Below are 18410 nucleotides of genomic sequence, written 5' to 3'. Positions count from 1 at the left end.
TTCAAATATATCTTTAAGATATCTCTAAGATGTATTTTGGACACATTTGCTGTGTGGGAAATAATATTTGTTTCAATGTAATAATTTAATGTTCTATCATTTTATATTTGACTTTAAAAAAAAATTTCGCCAATAATTTCAAGATATCTTATACACATAATAATCGATCTCCAGATTTTTCAGTGATCTCTCCACAATTGCAAAAAACATATTATCATCAGGTATTATCTTCGTGTAAAAGTCTTCAAGCTGCTTCTAGATGACACTACTCATGTAGAAAATATGCAGCGCAAAGAGCAAGTTGAAATTGCCAGATCAACTAGATGGCGACGGCAGTTTCATTGCCGGCTGATCGAAACTGGAGAAAATCGGACCCGGAAATCCCGGAATTCGTATCACGGACCAGAATCATTGATCATCGCAATCACGATAATACTGATTGCAAGCAATTGCGAGCGAGAGAGGAGAACTTGTGTTTTCGCGGAGATTTGAGCAGTTCTCAGGACACGATAAAATTTGCGACGACACTGTACGTTTAATCGCAGAAACGTGACGTTGATGATTGACAAGAAGTCCTTCGGAGTTTCTCGCGAAATATGCTGGCTTTGAAAGTAAGGCAGAAGAACGTATCTGGCACCGCATAATTTCCAAGAGTTGCGAGAACGCTGCTTTTGGTTTCTAGGCGACCGTTGTTAGTTGCTCCTTTAGAAGCACTCGTATCCTTGGAAATTTCCTTTTGAGAAACAGCTCAGCGGCTTCTATCAAACCCGAAGGGAAGATGTCGTTCGAAGATGAGAAACGTAAGGAATCTCTTTCAGTTAATGATCAATCAAATGGAGAACAAGGAATTGTGAAGTATTCTAATGTCTCTTATTTCTTTATTAAATAGAAAGATTCTTGAACATGCCGCCAGAGAAAAAGAGAGGCTTTTACAAGGGAGAGATAACTACTCTCGATCAGATTTCTACATGGTCAGAGTATTGGAATAAAAACAAGTCTAATATCACCAAGACCGTTGAAAAGGCTGAAAAAGTCGATGAGACCCTAGCTAAGAAAGTATGTATGTGGCAAGGAGACATAACGTCGCTTGAGATAGACGCAATTGTCAACGCTGCTAATTCGAGTCTTTTGGGAGGTGGTGGAGGTATAAGATGTTCTGAAATATCTGCGTTCAGCAGAAAAAGCAGCTTTACAACTGTTGTAAAATTCTTAATATTTTTTAGTTTATATATTTAAATCTAGTAAGGAATTAAGGGCAATATTATGCTAAAAGATCAATTACATTAAAGAATTTTACATTTTTATAACAGTCGCAAAGCTATTTTATCTGATGACATTTATTTATGTATTTTGTAACTTTATGTATTTGAGAGATATTAGATGTTTCTATGAAATAATGACAAATATTTTAGTTGACGGAGCCATTCATCGAGCAGCAGGACCATATTTAAGAAAGGAATGTGCAACATTAAAAGGATGTAAAGTTGGCGAAGCTAAAATCACAGGAGGTTACGAGCTGCCAGCTAAATGTAAATAATTTGTTGCAAGAGTTCATAATCTATATTTTATTAAAAAATTAACTTAATTAAATTGAAACAAAATGTATTTTATTTATTTTAGATATTATCCACACGGTTGGTCCACAAGGTGAAAAGCCGGATAAATTAAAAGAATGTTACGAGAATAGTCTGACTCTGGCTAAAGAGAATCGTCTGCGTACAATCGCATTTCCATGCATATCAACTGGAATTTATGGATATCCACAAAGACCAGCGGCCAAAGTAGCTATATCGACCGTTAAAAAGTTTCTCCTCGATAATAAAGATACTGTAAGATTGCACATACATTCAACAAATTGTTAATATTTACAATCAAAAGTACATGTCAAATTTTTATTTAACTTTTCAGGTGGACAGAGTCATCTTTTGCTTATTTCTAGACACTGATAAAGACATATATGAGGATCTATTGCAAAAATACTTCGCCCTTGATTAAATGTTTATTGATAGATAAATTTCTACTTCAGCAAAGTCCTTCACAACATATTTGATGTAATTTTAGATATTGTATTTGAGGAATAAGTATTCACGTAGAATTATAATATACTAGATAGTTATCTTATTTCTTTCTCAATTCTTTTTATTTCTAAAGCCAAAACGAGTCAGTTCTAATTCTATTCGCGATTCTGATGAATAAAAAACATTTTCTTCGAGTGTTATGAAAAATTATTTATGACAAATGTTTTTCACAAACTTATATATTAGGTGTTGGAATTAATTCGTAGCGTTTTACAAGTGATGGGAAGTACTTTCATTAATGTATTTTTTAATGCTCATGTGAAATAAATAACATTCTTTCATTAAAAAACGCTACGAATTAATTCCAACACCTAATAGTTTTACATAATCTTACCCTTCAGATTTTGAAAATCTTCAAATTGAAAAAAAATTGTTCAATTAGGGGTGTGATACACTTAACGCTGCAACTTCGTTGACCAATCAAAAGAAAGAATTTCACGAATTGACCAATCAAAGAATGCTTTAAAGCATTTGCAGCGTGGATCGCACCCTACGATGGATTAATAACTATGATAAATTGCCATACATAGAATGAAATAATTATTAAGTTTATACGTTAATTAAAACAATTAGATAATTAATTCTAAAAGAAATTCCTTGTATTTTCTTAAATTTATAAATTCAAACAATACCATATGTTATAACTCCTTAGGAATGTTATCTCAGGGAGAGTCATGAATTAATTTTTAAAATAAAAATAACAATGATATAATAATTCGATCATTCATATTAAAATTGAATTAGTCAATATTAAAGGTTTTTATATAAAGTATCCAATTACGAGGTTGTAAAATAATCAACTTTGACAATGAAGTAATATATATTTAATAATGTCATTATTAAGTACTTGATCGTTTAAAACATATATATATATATTTTTACATTTAATTTTGCTAAGTTCACATATGGCTTTTAGTATGCAGTAATCTAGCGTATTGCAAAAGTGATCGAATTCGCTAGAAGTAATTTTGTGGTAAAATTAAAAATTAAATTTAAAAAACTTGAAATTAAAATAGTTAAATACATTATATAAATAAAATAATTAATTTTTAATAGTAATAATTTAAAAGTTGTAAATAATTAATTTAATGTCAATTAATTAATAATTAATAATGATTATTAGTTATTGTTTTTAATGATTAATAATAATAATTATTATTATTAATTATTAGTAACAATAATTTCTATTAATACTTAATAATAGTTTTTAACAATAATCGTTAATTATTAACTATTAATAATTATTTTTATAAATTATTAATTACAAATTTAAACTAAATTATTTACAATTTTTTGAATCCTGAATTATTAGAATTTTGTAACGTACAGAATTTTGCAAAAATCCTCGATCGATTTGGGATTTTCGCGCGAAAATAATTTGCTATTCGATACTCCGAAATGCTCCGATCGCCCTGAAATCAACATTGTTGAATTTAAAATACGCGCAGTTAGGCTGAATGGCTGCTACTGGCTGCGACTGGCGCGCCATCTTGAGAATCGACGACGGCGCGTCGCCATCATGAAAAACCCGAGGTGCTGTGATATATGTGTGTGGCGATAGGTGGGGGTTGGTCGGTCATTAACGCGGTGTATCTCGGAGACGGGAAATTTGTCACAAATGGGCGAATATTCCTGAGAACTGAGGACCGGCCCGATCGTACGAGACGCGAATTTTTCGCGTTCGTATCTCGCGATACGGCACGATAAATATCAACACCGTCGTGCTCGTTGTTGCCGTCGTGATCAAGATCGTCGCTGTCGTCGCCGTGGCCGCCGTTACTGTCGCCTGCCGTCGCCTCGAGCACACCCAAGGGACTCTCTACAGTCGGTCGCTCCTCGCCGATCTACGGTGCCCGTGGCGAGGGTGTGCGCTGTGCGATCGCGATCGTATGCCCAGTGAATAGAGTGAGTACAGTGTTGGGAAGAGAGAGAAAGAGCACGAGAAAGATAGAGAGGAGAAGCACACACACGCACACCACACACACAGAGTGTGTCGATAGCAGAGCCGAGAACGTTGTGGCGTTGGCGATCGTGCGCCGGTCGGTGCCGCGTATTGCTCCGAGCGGCGAGCGAGCGTGAGCCGACAGCCGAGCGTGTCCAAGCGTCGTGAGCGTGCCGTGGCCTGTCCGCGTCGAACGATCGTCGTCGTCGTCGTCGTTGTCGTCGTTGTGGTAGTAGTAGCCTACGCCCGCTCGGAGTCGAGTCGTCGTCGTGCAACGACGAGGAGAGCACGAGCGAGCGTGCCGTAATGGGCGAACGAAACGTGCATGCGCTCGCGGCGTGAGCAGCATCATCTTTGCATTCGATCTCGTATACACGTCGAACGTGAAGAAGAGGAAGAAGTGGAGTAATCGTGATATACCTGGAGGAAAGAGAGAAAGAGAGAGAGAGAGAGAAAACGAAAGAGAACCGCCACTTGATCTCGATGAGAGAGAGAGACGAGCAAGGCAGACGTACGTACGCAAACGGACGGACGGAGGTCCCGTAATCCTGAATGGCCGCCGCGGTCGCTTTCTAGGTTACTGACGGACAAGGAGGAGAGCGCGAGGGAGAAAGACGCGGTGAAGTGAGAGAAACGGCGATCGGAAGAGGTAAAACCGCCAAGAAAGAAAGGAAGTGAGAAACGAACCTTGTGTGCGTGCGCGAGTGAGAGCTAAAAGAAAAAAAAGAACTGTCGTCTGCGAGAGAGAAAGAAGGAGAAAGACGAACTTATAAGGACGGATTGAGAGAGAAAGAGAGATAGATAGAGGGGAGAGGGGAGGGAAGAGGACAGACACAGCGAACGACCGTGAGCGCTCTCGCGCGGACGCGCGCGCGCGCGCACACCCGCACCCGCTGAGAGACTCCATCATCTCCGCCGATGTACGGTCACCGAGGAGGTGATTATTCACGCAACGCGCGAACGCCGTGTCCTGGACGTCTCTCCCGTGCTCGTCGGCGAGGTCTCGCCGTCATCCGCGAATCGTCGCACGCGCCGACGGAAGTCTAAAGCCCGTCGGCGCCCGTTGCCGTCTTCGCGTATATTATAACTTGCCGCCCCCGTTCACTTATCGCATACACCGTTACCACCACCATCACCGTCACGATCATCACGACGACTACTACCACTGCTGTCAATCGCCACCGTCACCGCCTTCGTCCTCGTGCGTCCTCGTAACCGCCGACGTCGTCGCCGAGGCTTAGCTCGCATGTATGCATCTCAACACGTATGTATTTATTGTTGAAATATAAAAGGGAAAGAGAGAGAGAGAGAGAGAGAGAGAGAGAGAGAAAAAGGGGAACTTCTGCGTGTAACGTTCTTATATGTGGATATATGAATGCATACGGGAGAGTTGCGTATGCGTAGGTGAATGCACGATGCCCTAAGTGTCCAAAAAAACAGGGAGGGAGAGAAGGAGTAGTCAACCGAGTTTGCCGCGAGGAGTCACTTCGTTTTTCTTGCTCGTTTCTCTCTTTCTCTCTCTCTCTTCCTCTTTCTCTTTCTTCCTCTTCCTCTCTTGATTTGGCTCCGAAGAGGTTTTCTGCCCCCGCTCTCTATTTCTGTCTCTGTCCTTCCATTTCTCTTTCTCTTTCTTGGCATATTTCAATCACTAGCTTTCTTAATCCTAAATTTTCGTCCATCATCCAATTGCCACTTCTCAAACAAAAGGAGGAGATTTTTCTTCCTCCCTTTTGGGAGCGGTTTTACCCTGTCAGAGCGTGCAGATTCGCCCCAGAATCGATCCGCGGGCTGTGTATCCATATTTGTTAATTTTCTCTTTACATAATTTACTTAATGTTTATTATGTAGAAATCAATGTAGAAATCAGTTTCTGAATTCTGAATTTTAACAAAATTCAGAATTATTCAAAATTCGATGAGAATTTTACTAATGAAACTGTCTGATAAAACCTGTCTGATAAAACCTATCTGATTAAATTGATAGAGATCTGTCTGATTAAATTGATAGAGAATCACATATGCCGGTATTCATAGTCAATTCTTTGATATAAAAAGACCAGGTGTATCATTATGTGTAATAACAGCTGAATATAATTGGAGGCAAATTTCTGATCAGTGGCACGTTTCTAATTATACTTATAAAATTTGATCAATTTCTAATTGGTCATAAATGTCATTGTTTTTAATATGATTTCTCACATTCTTGAAATTGATTCATCTGGTCTTCTTACGTGGTCAATTCTTTTTTTAAAATCATCTACTACTCGTTTCTATCAATGCAGTTTAAATCTAATCTCGGTTCAAATAATCTTCATCTTTTTCTAGTTTTAAGAATAAGAAAAAGGTGACGAGTAAATTGAATCGAGATTAATCTACATTGGTAGAATCGGGTAGAACGGGCCTAAGTAATCCTTAAGAAGTTAATATAGTTTTGTAGCAACTTAAGATGATCTTAAATATAAGAATCGATTATATACTGGCCATAAACATATAATTGTCCGTAAGATTATCATATTCTTTGTTAAATAAACTGGAGTTCTACATCATGCAATTAAGTCCTTTGTTCTACACATTTATTTTCTTCGAAAAATTAGAAATATCAAATAATTAGTTGCATTTATATACAATTAGTAACATTTGTATACAATTCTTTTGAATACACAACCTTATCAATATTTCCTAAAAATGTTAAAGTATATATAAAAATCACTAAATAATTTGTGTAGTATATTTGTTAAAGTGATGAAAATTAATCCGGGACACGAATGACTCATTGTGTGTAAAGAATTGAAAAATCATTGTATATACTAAGGATTAAGAAAATCCATGCCATTTTTATGATCTAAAACGTGAATCATGCAGGGCATTTAATACGAAAAGACACAGGAGATCGCAGATCGCTGTTAATCAGAAAATTTTTTGCTAGAATAAATTTTCATACAAATCTTAAATTATGAATATTAATCGAAAGAATGTTTTTCTAACTTCAACACGTGAGGAAAGGATCGTACAATCGCTTACTCTAAAATTGCATATTGCATAGTTGTGAGTGTAGTTATAAGAATTGATCAATCAAAATCGAATATTCTTCTTATATTCAACTGTAATTGATCAGCTCTTGCAATCACTTACAACTACGCTTATACAATTGTAGAATAGGCTTTAAGGGTATAAGCTTTTGAATCAAACAGAGCCTCCGTTTCCGTTGCGTGCGTGTTGATTCGTTCGATCTCTGGAATACCAGTGCACAATTATTGAACGTTTTATATCTCTACTATCGCCGTAGCATATCGCTATACCGATCGAGGCGAAGCACACGTGTTAAGAGCTCATCAAATGTTATCAAAAATTCAATACTTTGCGGTTAGTACAAATGACTTAATTTCGAAAAAAAAACGAATCGTGTAACTTACATGAAACTTTAATATACGAAATTTACTTTAATATATGAAGAAAGAACATTTCGTTTTTTTTCATATTTTATGAGTGCAATCGTTACTAAATCAAACTTCAAGATACTTCTTGTGTATCTTTAATACACTGCTATTTCCTATTTTTGCGATAATTGAAATACTAATCATATAATTCAAAAAATAATTTGAAGTTAGCGGATAATGATTTCTGACATTTTATTAAAAAACGTTTTAAGAATTTTTTGCATTTTAATTCATCCGTGCTAACTTTAGCTGCAGATTATTATTGCAATGTTAATATTAAAGTGAATTAAAGCGAATGTAAAAAATAAATTAGAGCGAAGTGCGAATTGCGCAAGCATATTTAGAAACGTAACAGATAATCTGTTATAAAACAGATTTCTCTCACGGTGGACGTATCAAAGCGTCATAGCATGTGCATCGAAATGTGTCAACGATAAAGAATAAATAGCATTTGCTTTCCATAATTACGTAGAAAGCTGTGGTTCAGGCAATCCATTCTGTGCTATTGTTTACGCATTGACGCTCAACGATTTCATATTATCATATAATCGATGAGTGCTAAACGTAGCTTCGCAGAGTGTCTGATGAAATAAAACTTTTCGCATTCATGAAGCATATTAAATAACGAAAGTTTAATGAAGCTTACAAGTACATTTCCATAGATAAAAGTTTATTTGTAGTTTAAATTTTACCCATTAACAATCACCATTTATTTTCACTGTATGTGTTTAATTTTAATTTTGATTCTACTCTTCATTTCTTTCCGATTCTAAGAATTAAAAAAAAACATGAAAAGCAAGTTGAACTGAGTTAATCTACATTGATAAATAGGTTTAATATCTGTTTCCATCAACTTTAATCTTGATTCCACTTACTCTTCTTTTTTTAATTCTTAGAACTAGAAAAGGATGAAAAATAAATTGAATCGAGATTAAAGTTAATCTATATCGATAGAAACGGGAATAAAATAAACATAGAGTGTAAATCTAGTTTTAATTACGGTCATAATCTTTAAGAATGCCAATCTTTAAGAATCCCACTTTTCTTTGCAAACAAAATGAATTGAGTTGCGTTTGCTTGGTCTCAAACTTCTCGAACGTATTGAACATTCACCGTACACGTGTACGGCTTTGGTATTTGCTGTATCGGAAACATGTTATTGTAAAAGTTTCTATTGTGACAATATGTTGCCATCCCATTGAGAGGCTCGGAAATGTGTTCATGACCGCCCATTTCCTTGTAGTCTGGCAGCATCGGTCACTCTTGCCGATCGAAACGGTTTTTTATTACTTGTCTGGCTCTTCACTCATCCTTCCATCCTTTCCTTTCTCTCCCTCGAAAGAGTGCTGACCTCTCGATTGGTAGAAAAATTCTACCTTATTCTAACGTTTCATCGACTATTTACTGATCATAAATAAATTTGAATATTTTTGTATTAGTTTTCAAGTTCAACTTTTAAAGAAATATTTTTTAAAGATATATCTTGATAAAAAAATTTATTTACTTGTAGTTGTAGATATATCAACAGTTTAATTTATATGTAATTTGCAATTGAGTAACACTTTCGCTAAAATATTTTTCTATTATAGTTTAGAAATAACAATGTAAATAAAATTTTATTTAAAAGAGAGAGAGAGAGAGAGAGAGAAAGAGAGGACAATGACTCTACATTCATAAATTGTTTTTTGCAGCCGAAAGCGTCATGTATGAAAAGAATAAAAAAAACAAGTAATGAAAAAACGTAGCAATTAAAAAAATTGGTGTACGTAGGATTTATCATCAGGAAATATCCCTTGTTCATTTCTGCACATTACGTTCTACTTTAATTGCTTTTTGTACTTTCACGAGCGCGGATACGCTGCAATCGGTGTTTGATACGCGACGCCGCTCGCGTTACATCGTCATTGTTCTCCTAATGATACATCCTAATGATAAACTAACTTGCCGGAACAACTCTGTAATGTCGTGTCCCTATAGGTGTCGCATCGCACGATGTAATTATCGCATACTCGTTGACAAAGTGTACGGCATCTATAAGTACAGTTACCTAACTTTGACAATACCTTAGTCTATTTATAATTGCATTTAATTGGGAGTATCCAAAAACATTAAATTATTATCGTCAGAAAACCGTCTATCTCTATTTGTGTATTCATCCTTTTATTTCAATTTCATAAAATTTGTTACAATAAATAAACAAATCAATATATCGATCCCTTTGATCTTCCAACATTTACTGTCATTTCTATGTTTAACACATTCTGCACACGATTGATTTATCCTTTATATTGATTATCCTTTGTATGGACTAAATGAGCAAAGTGCGCTTTCAAAGACAGCATCGGTAGAGACAGGGTGGATCGCAGAGTAATCTTCTTAACGTGTGAGAATCCGTCGCCCGGCGACGATTTATTCTTGGATTACGCTATGGAAGCCGGGCTTCTAGCTTTATGTAATATCTTTCCTCGTTGTGCTATCGCAATTTTGTCCACTGGCAAAAAGCCGCGGGAATTGCACGAGAAACGCACGCGCCATTCGGCACGACGAAATTGGCGATGTATTGCTCGATAACGGTACAACAGCATTTCGACACGTTGCCGCGAACAGATCTGATGAGAGAACTATTGATATTTACGTTCGATACGATAGCGGCAATTATATTTTGTAAAATCCCTAAAGTATTATTATGGTATTACTTTTTTTCTGATAATAAAACAGAAATAAAATTGTGATAATATGTTTATATGGAAATCAAAGTCAATAATTGATGTATATTAAAAAAACACAATGTATATAGTATATAAAATAATGTTTGTGTTCGTAGAGGAAAAAAAGAGAGATGGTTTGATCGATAACTGAATCGAATTTAAATTGTACAAGTTATTATTATTGATTCGAACTAAGATTTAATGGCAAAATTTGCTGGAAATAATTTTACAACAATCTAATTTGATATTTGGATAAGAAAAATAGTAAGAAATTCAGCATTCAAATGTTCTTGTGGACTAGTTCCAATGAAATCTGTAGTCGCCCCTGGCTGCATGTCCTATCTGCGCGTGTGCCGATGACCTAGTAAGACCTAGTTCATAGGGACGGTGGTCTAGGACCTAATTTTGCATGACTCCGAATACACTCTAGATTTCTACGTGCTCATCTATGAGCACATTATCTTGAACATTTTGGGAGCAAATTGCATTCGCAAGGTTTTCAACCTTTTACAAGTGTGATTTCAAATTAAGCTTACCGTATTTCCGCACCGTAAACAATTAAAGTTGGTATAATATTGATCACGACAATTACGTAATTCTGCTTGCTATGCCACATTACATGTTTGACTGTGAAATAATAGAAGAATTTAGAGACAGCTTTCTGCAATTACGGATATGTCGTTTTTCGGAGCAATGAAAAAAAGATTTATTAATACATATTTCTTTGGATAGTATTAAGTAAACATTTACTTATAGTATTATAAATAAATGTTAACTTAATAAGAAAAATGATAAACCAAATGTTAAACCAATAGTTTTTGTATCAAATAAATATATGTTTACATTTAGCAAATATTTACTTAGGACTATTTAAACAAATATTTATTAAAATTTATTTATTTTTTCAATGCAGAAAAGACTAATATTGCTTTACTAATATCGTTTATAATTTTTTGTATTTTTCAAATGTTAAATAGTGAAAGAAAATTTTATTGTCAATGTCATTTGATAGTAATCGGTTTAGTCATAATGTTATGCAGGCACAATTACGTTGATAGAGAAAGCTGTAACCTCTTTATTATATATTCTTTACCGTAATAATTATATAATTTATTATATTACTGAATAGCCATCAGTTTGTACAGATACTTTCAAAATTTACATGTGTTCCACCCGCTCGAATGCTTTCGGGTAGTTTCAAACCTTGTGTGCAAAATTCGCTCTATAATTAGCGGCTAATGTTTCGCAGGTGGCCGTGGAACGAAAGTATATTCGAAACACCTGTTCACAGTGAAATAATGTCACCGTGAATATTTTCATAAGACCGCAACAATTCGTCCCGCGATGTCCTGCAGCTGTTATCACCAACATTGCCTATGGTCATCTATCAAATGCCCGTTTATATCATCATTGCGCGCGAACGTACATTGCGTGAGTACGCACGCACTTCCGTGTGTCGCGATTTTCGTGTAATCCTTCAGTCAGGATTTTATCGTACTTGGTCTTAAAGATACTCCCAACACAGTGGCATCCTTAATTAAGCATAGTGAATTCACATTTATTGCATTGAGAAAAAATTTATTAATTTATAAATCTCAATACATATTTCTTTAAATAGTACTAATTAAACATTGCTTACATTAAATAAATATTTAGATAGTTAAAATGATAGTGAAATTAAGGATTCTTGTGCTAAATATATAAATATATATTTACGTTCAGTAAATGTTTTATTAGTACTATATTGAAATAAATATTTATTAAAATTCAGCATGCGAACGATTTTTTAATGCATTATAATAGAGAAAAAAATGTAACAAAAGAAAATATTATTTCCTAAATCGGTTTTCTGATGGTACAATTCAATCAATCACCATACAATATATTGATATTTTTTTTAACTGCTTTTTATTGTTCTGAAAAAAAAATTTTGTTCACAATCTACAACTGCAACTAAAATTTTAGTTTAGAATCTCACATTGTATTCATCTAAAAATTGGCAGCAAACCAATAACTGAAACACTCATGCACTTCATATTATACATTAAATCACTTTTGATATGGTTGTCATATAGTAACTTGACGTAATTCAATATCATATCACACTAAAGTGACAGGACCGTATATCAAGATGTCTAGTAGAGAATGTTTCTCCAATACTTCTTTGCCTTTTCTTAATCGATAATTCGATTTTATGTTTGAATCGTCAAGGGTTTTTTCGCTGGTCTTTTTTCGTGTCACATGCATATGCTAAAAACACTGTTTGAATATCTTTAAAGATAATATCTAGTTAGAGATAACATCTATGAAAATATAAAATGGAATCATAGTAAATGATAGATAAACTGACTGTGAAACTAAGAATATAACATATATTGTTAATATTTTAAATAGATAGATAATTGTTGGAAAGGATGAAAGTTTAATTTTACTTTGTAAATGTTTACATAAAAATATACGTTGCGCAATATCAAGATTGTATTAAAATGTGTCTATATTTATTGAATTCAAGATATGAAACGTGAATGTGTTGCCGATTTTCGTAAACGGCGACACCGCATTTTTATGTAACACGTCATATAGGTTACAATTTTTAATTATGTTTAATTGTGAGGTAATGTACGTTTGCTCATAAAGTAGTGTTGTTTGTCTTATGAACTTTACGATCGTCTTCAACGGCCTGCTGGAATCGTTATCGGCGCTTGCGGTTCATATCATTTCTCTGTTTCTCACCGTTTACACATGTTTGATAAACGATACCGTGCTTTTTCTTCAAGTATTATCTCGTTTAAGCAGGGACTAAATATGCAAATTTTGTAATCTGCTCGGGATAAATTTTGATTTTTATCTTTAATTTAATAGTTTTAACAATTTTCTTCAAATTGGACAACTATTATCCCATATCGGATAATGCATAATTATTTTTTTTTATTAGATCTCTCTATGCTAGATAATTAGAATTAATTACGTTTTAATTTTTAATTATTGTGCAATTCCTTTAGTTTTATACAGGAAACTCTTTCCGTAATTTCTTTTTTAATTCCTTATTCCTGGTCACGTGTCGCTGCACAAAATGCGCATAAAATACGCGGGGAGACTATTTCGCTTTCTCAAACGTATTAATTCAATATTCATTAGTTTCTATATAAGTACACACGTGCGCGCGTGCAATTATTATTCGCGCGAGATAGGATAAAAATTGCGTAAATATTAACTTTTTTGTTTTTGGTTGTTTGTGTGTATTTTACGATTTCTCACCGAATTTATCATGTCGGAAGTAAACGCTTATACAAACAAAGCTTTGTAAATAAAAAAAAAGATTAAAAGTTATTTTATTCGTTGAAATACATTAATGAATTACATTTTTGCATTAAAATTTATCACTTGATTTTTAATGAAATTATTAATATGAATACGATTTTTATTTTAAAATATTAAAACTTCATGAATCGTGTGTGTGATCTTAATTCTGTTCTTCGTACGATAATCTTAAAGAGATATGCGCCTACCTTAGTAAATTTTCCTAAAAATCAGTGAATTTTATTACGTTGTTACGCTTGTTATTGCTGACCGTAATCGTGGAATTAACTGGATTTTTTTATAGCAGTATCGATCGTTTTCCTCGTATAGTCACGTAGTGAAGGAGATAATGCCCATCGGGATTATTAATCTCAATACTGAGGGACGACTTTCGCCAACCTTGTTTCACCCGACCAATCCCGAGAGATACGAACTCTCCACGCACACTTATACTGTCAATTGTATGAACTGCATAAGGTGATTCACATAATATCACATGTCATCTTGATCTTCGAATCTAATGTTATTAGATGTGATCAAAATTTTAAGAAAAGATTTTAGTAGAAGAATATAACGGCAATATGTTCGATTTACGACATATTATGTATATTATACATTATAAGAGCTCTATAAAGTTTATTATTTGTTAGCGCAAAAATTAACATGACTAATAAAAATTTTCTAGAAAAAAATGCAATTGTTTTTATCAAGTAATTTTTGTTTATGGATATTAATAAACTGAATAATTGGTTTTCTATTTAAAGAATTACATTTAAAGAATTACAATACATTCGAATATCGATTTAAAAATTATATGAATTATTTAAAAAGTTATCTTCCATTTAGTTCTGAATCTACAACTGTTTTTCTGTTATATTGGACAGATTGTTGTCTTTCCACGTAATATTTATGTAATACTTGAAAATATTGCTATCGTGGTAAACGTGGATCACCCGGTATACACGTATTTCTTTTCCTTCAGGTGTGGTATACACATCTTTTCTTTCAGACATTGTTCTTTTTCTTTGTTGCCGACATTTTTCCCTTTCAACCATTTCCGCAGATTTCTTGTTCCGCTCGATTAGATAGAAATCTTAGATAAAATTGAAACGAGAGAATATCATAGAATTATTTTATTTTTGATTGTATTTTTAATATAATGCGAATATACACTATTCTAAATTATATTTTTCTCAATTTGATAATAATAACTTGGTCATTTTTATAATAGCTTAATTATTTTATTTATCTAATTATAAATAATAAATAAAATAAATAATTTTTCTGACCAAATTAATCAAGTTTGAGAAGATTTTGAGTTGGTTTATTGGTCAATTAAAGCGATATAATAATCACTTTATTATATATATATAATAATGTAACTATGTACATCTAACTAATATATATATCAATGACGTCAATAATATACATAGTGGAAAGTCTATTTGTGAAATGTTAATTTTAAATCTTTTTTGCAAAATTGTAAATATCTTTATAAGAACAATTCGACATAATTTATCGTGACAATTTCAATAAATATTTCTTCGTTTCTTCTAATCTCATCGATTTGATTATCACGATGTATTAAAATGAATCTCAAATGAAATATTCGACAGTGTGTCTAATGCTGTATTGCGAAAGCAATTTTAACATGGTTAATTTTCCAACTTACAATTCAGAACATAGACATCGATAACATATTTTGCTCGGTCGCACTTCTCGCATATATATAAATAGAATTGTAATATACCAACGTATCGCTTGCCGTGAGATAGCAGACATATAAGAACCCAAATTGGCCCGATGTTACATTCCGTCTGTCCGTTGCTGCAAGGTATGATTCATGCTCGCCTACTTATGTGAGCTTGGCCTGTTTCGGCTCGAAGGATCGTATCCTTTTTAACTCTTCCCAGACTACCGCAACTACATGTAATCTAACGTAAAATTTAAAACTAAAAAAATAAGTTGGTATTTTGTATCAATCGCCATGTTATGTTATTATTCAATTTCTTATGAAATTTAATAATTGTTTTTGAGTTTATTTAAAATACTTATATGCGTAATTTGGACTAGAAATTAAAGAGTTTCAAAGTTGATTTTAAGTTTATTGTGGAAAACTGGAAATTAGGGAATTGTTAGGAAAATTGAAAACAGGGAAATCAGGGAATTTTGCAAAATTTTTTGGAAAATTAAAATTTTTATCTGTAAAAAAGCTTAATACATGTACATCATACTTACACAGTTTTTGAATACTACCAACTTAATTAAAAATGTAAGCAGTGTTAACAATATTATTAATTATTTACATTGCTATATTAAATTAATCTCTCAATAAAATATTTAACGGTTTTCAAATCAAGACGAACATACAAAAAGGTTTAAAATGTTATTGAAAGTCAGGGAAAATTATGACACTTTGTTTAGAGAGGTTCAGGGTCCTCATCCTATTTTAGGATGAGGACCATCCAGGATTTGTAACGACCCTGTAATAGTGATACATGTTTTGCAAGTAAACATATATTTCAAGAATACATTTATTTTATGAAATTTTAGTACGTTCATTATCGATTGTAATAACATTTGTATGAATCAGGAGATGATATTTATGATTGTATTTGATCGGATTATGACGCAAATGTATGCGTAACATTACGCTTGACTAATATTTATGATGCGCATTGGCTTGTTGTGTGACAATACCAAAAACTCGTTAGCGCCGATATTTTCGTTGCCGTTTGCCGCATTCATTTGATCACTCACATTGTGCTTGTCCATACATAAACACTGTCACGCGTAGTGCCGTTTTATGATTTGGTCGACCGTGCGTATATATGTGTAACAATCGCATGATAAGTGTGCGTATCTGCCGGCTCCGCACGCACCACACGGATACCACCGACGTGGTAATTGAAGCCCACGGTTTACCGTGCATACCAATTAATAAAGCTCACTTTGTCAATCAGTGCAATTGCGTTGCTATATCGGGCGCCATGTCCAGCAAGATCGAGCTTGCGCTCAGCTAAATTGGATGAAAATGAGATTATCGATCCGTTTAGTTAGGAATTGCTCTAATGCTAATAAATGCTGTTAATTATTAATTGGAGATATTTCACGATGAACGAATAGTTGAAACTAAAATGAGCATTTTCTCTTTTTCTTCATCAAAATTTTTATGCGATAAATACTTGTGCATAAAAAATTTAATATGCTTAAGTATGCATGCATTGTAAACAATGTACAAGATGTATAAACATATATAAAAAGAAATATGAGAATTTATTAAAAATGCTTCTATCTGTTTATCTTCTTCAGGAAGGAGGACAAGAAACGCTATTTAATTAATTTTTTCGTTGTTATTACAATTATTTGTTTGATGTCAAATCACATATGGATCATTGATAATTTTGAAATGAACCGTACTTTTCGACTTTTTAATTTTTTTGCCTTTAATGCGCTGAAAAGGATCGAAAGCTCTGTTGACTGAACTATTAAGGTTCCTGAATAATCGCCATATTCGTGATGTCATAAACGAGAAATGATTTTGAAGTTCCTTACATGTCATTTGTAAATAAAAAGAATTTGGATAAAACAAAATAATGAGATTGCTTTAAAAATTGTCAAAATTCCTGTTAATATATAGTCATAAAAGGTAAAATGTATATGTAGAAAAGATATTTTCATTTTACGTACCTTTTACGACTATTTACTAATCATTGCAGGAAGAGTAAAGATAGCTTCGACTTATTTTTACAAGCGTTTTAAAGCGATCTCAATTTTTTCTTTATTTACAAATGACGTGCCAGAAACTTCAACGTGTTACTTCTCCCTTACGACGTAACGTCACGATCCAACAAGACCGCAGTGATTACTCAGGGGTCTTAATTCCACTTGAAAATCGTCTTGAATGTCTTTCCTTATTCCAGGCGTAAGAGAAGAGGGTGTATCGACACATCGTTGGAGGAAGGTCTAAGGCTGGAGTGAAACTGGCTGGCCTACAATGTCCGCTAGCATGCGGAGCACTCTGCAAACCGTTCCGGAATCCGTGCCTGCCGACCACGTCACAAACTCCAAGGTAAGTTGTCCAAAATCCGATTAACTACGAGTATCTCCTTCCGCAAATTACAGCGGAAGACTGCTCGTCGTCCTTTGTGCCTCCTCATATTCTCATCTACGAGTAAAACGACTGCAATTTTTCCCGCCTCGGAGACAATGAGAGATTTTAGCTTTGCGTTTTTCCCCAAGATTTCGATAGCTTTTGAAATGTTTCTAATTTTCTAAGCTAGGTTTATATTTCTCGTATACGTTATTGAAGATATTAAATCAATAATTGAAAATACAATATTTTCTTTAAATTGTACTTTCAATTAAAATTTTTTTAATTTTTTAAATTTATTATAAATATAAGGCAATAAATATCCCGAGACTTTATTTTTAAGTTTTATTTATTTTAACAGCATTGAAAAATGACAGAAGTACTTATATTTATTTTTAAAATATTTATAATTATTAACTATTTTTAATATGATTATTTCTTAATATCTATGAACTATGAATTATGAAACTATTTCATATCTTCAACTCGCATTTGAAAAAAAAAATATCAAATACTATGTTTAATACGAAAAATAACTGTAGATCTCCATTCTTTTTACTAATTAATCAACTAAAACTTTGATCTTGTTAGAAATTTTTTCTCAGGAAATGCAGTTGAAAGCATAAAGGAGGTGAATGGGCTGGTAAATTGAAGAGAAGTTCGGAGAATATAGTATGCTTTTTTTTAAATATCGCGTGTTATATACGTGCTTGGTGGTGCCGCAGACATTCCTCGACCTTTGAACCTTTCCTTACTGAACGAACGGGGGTTGGAAATGTCACGGGTGCACCGCTTTGCAAGTACATACGTTTTACGACTGACCCTGGCTGATCAACTATACGATGACATAACG

General features: G+C 33.6%; 1 protein-coding gene and 2 long non-coding RNA genes across 3 annotated transcripts in view; 2 read left to right on the top strand and 1 right to left on the bottom strand.

Annotated features, from left to right (window-relative positions):
- Window positions 1-307: 307 nt before the first annotated feature.
- Window positions 308-2225, top strand: LOC105154298 (uncharacterized). The gene is made up of 6 exons (XM_011069726.2): window positions 308-611; window positions 683-800; window positions 890-1144; window positions 1413-1529; window positions 1621-1829; window positions 1909-2225. The coding sequence occupies exons 1-6, from the start codon at window positions 597-599 to the stop codon at window positions 1993-1995; spliced, it is 801 nt and encodes a 266-aa protein (XP_011068028.1). The 5' UTR covers window positions 308-596; the 3' UTR covers window positions 1996-2225.
- Window positions 1919-3644, bottom strand: LOC147910443 (uncharacterized). Its single transcript, XR_015544078.1, has 2 exons — window positions 2388-3644; window positions 1919-2252 (listed from the first exon to the last, which is right to left on the bottom strand). It is a non-coding gene; the product is annotated as an uncharacterized LOC147910443 (long non-coding RNA).
- A 333-nt stretch (window positions 3645-3977) lies between these two features.
- LOC147910441 (uncharacterized) overlaps window positions 3978-18410 on the top strand; it is a 61737-nt gene continuing 47304 nt past the window's right edge. The window contains exons 1-2 of the long non-coding RNA XR_015544077.1: window positions 3978-5284; window positions 17388-17536. This is a non-coding gene — a long non-coding RNA (uncharacterized LOC147910441). The remainder of the gene's footprint in view (window positions 5285-17387; window positions 17537-18410) is intronic.

This window comes from Acromyrmex echinatior, chromosome 2, assembly GCF_024713525.1.
Source record: "Acromyrmex echinatior isolate Ae372 chromosome 2, ASM2471352v2, whole genome shotgun sequence".
In the NCBI taxonomy this organism is placed as follows: Eukaryota; Metazoa; Arthropoda; class Insecta; order Hymenoptera; family Formicidae; genus Acromyrmex; species Acromyrmex echinatior.
This window is presented reverse-complemented; position numbering and strand designations above follow the sequence as displayed.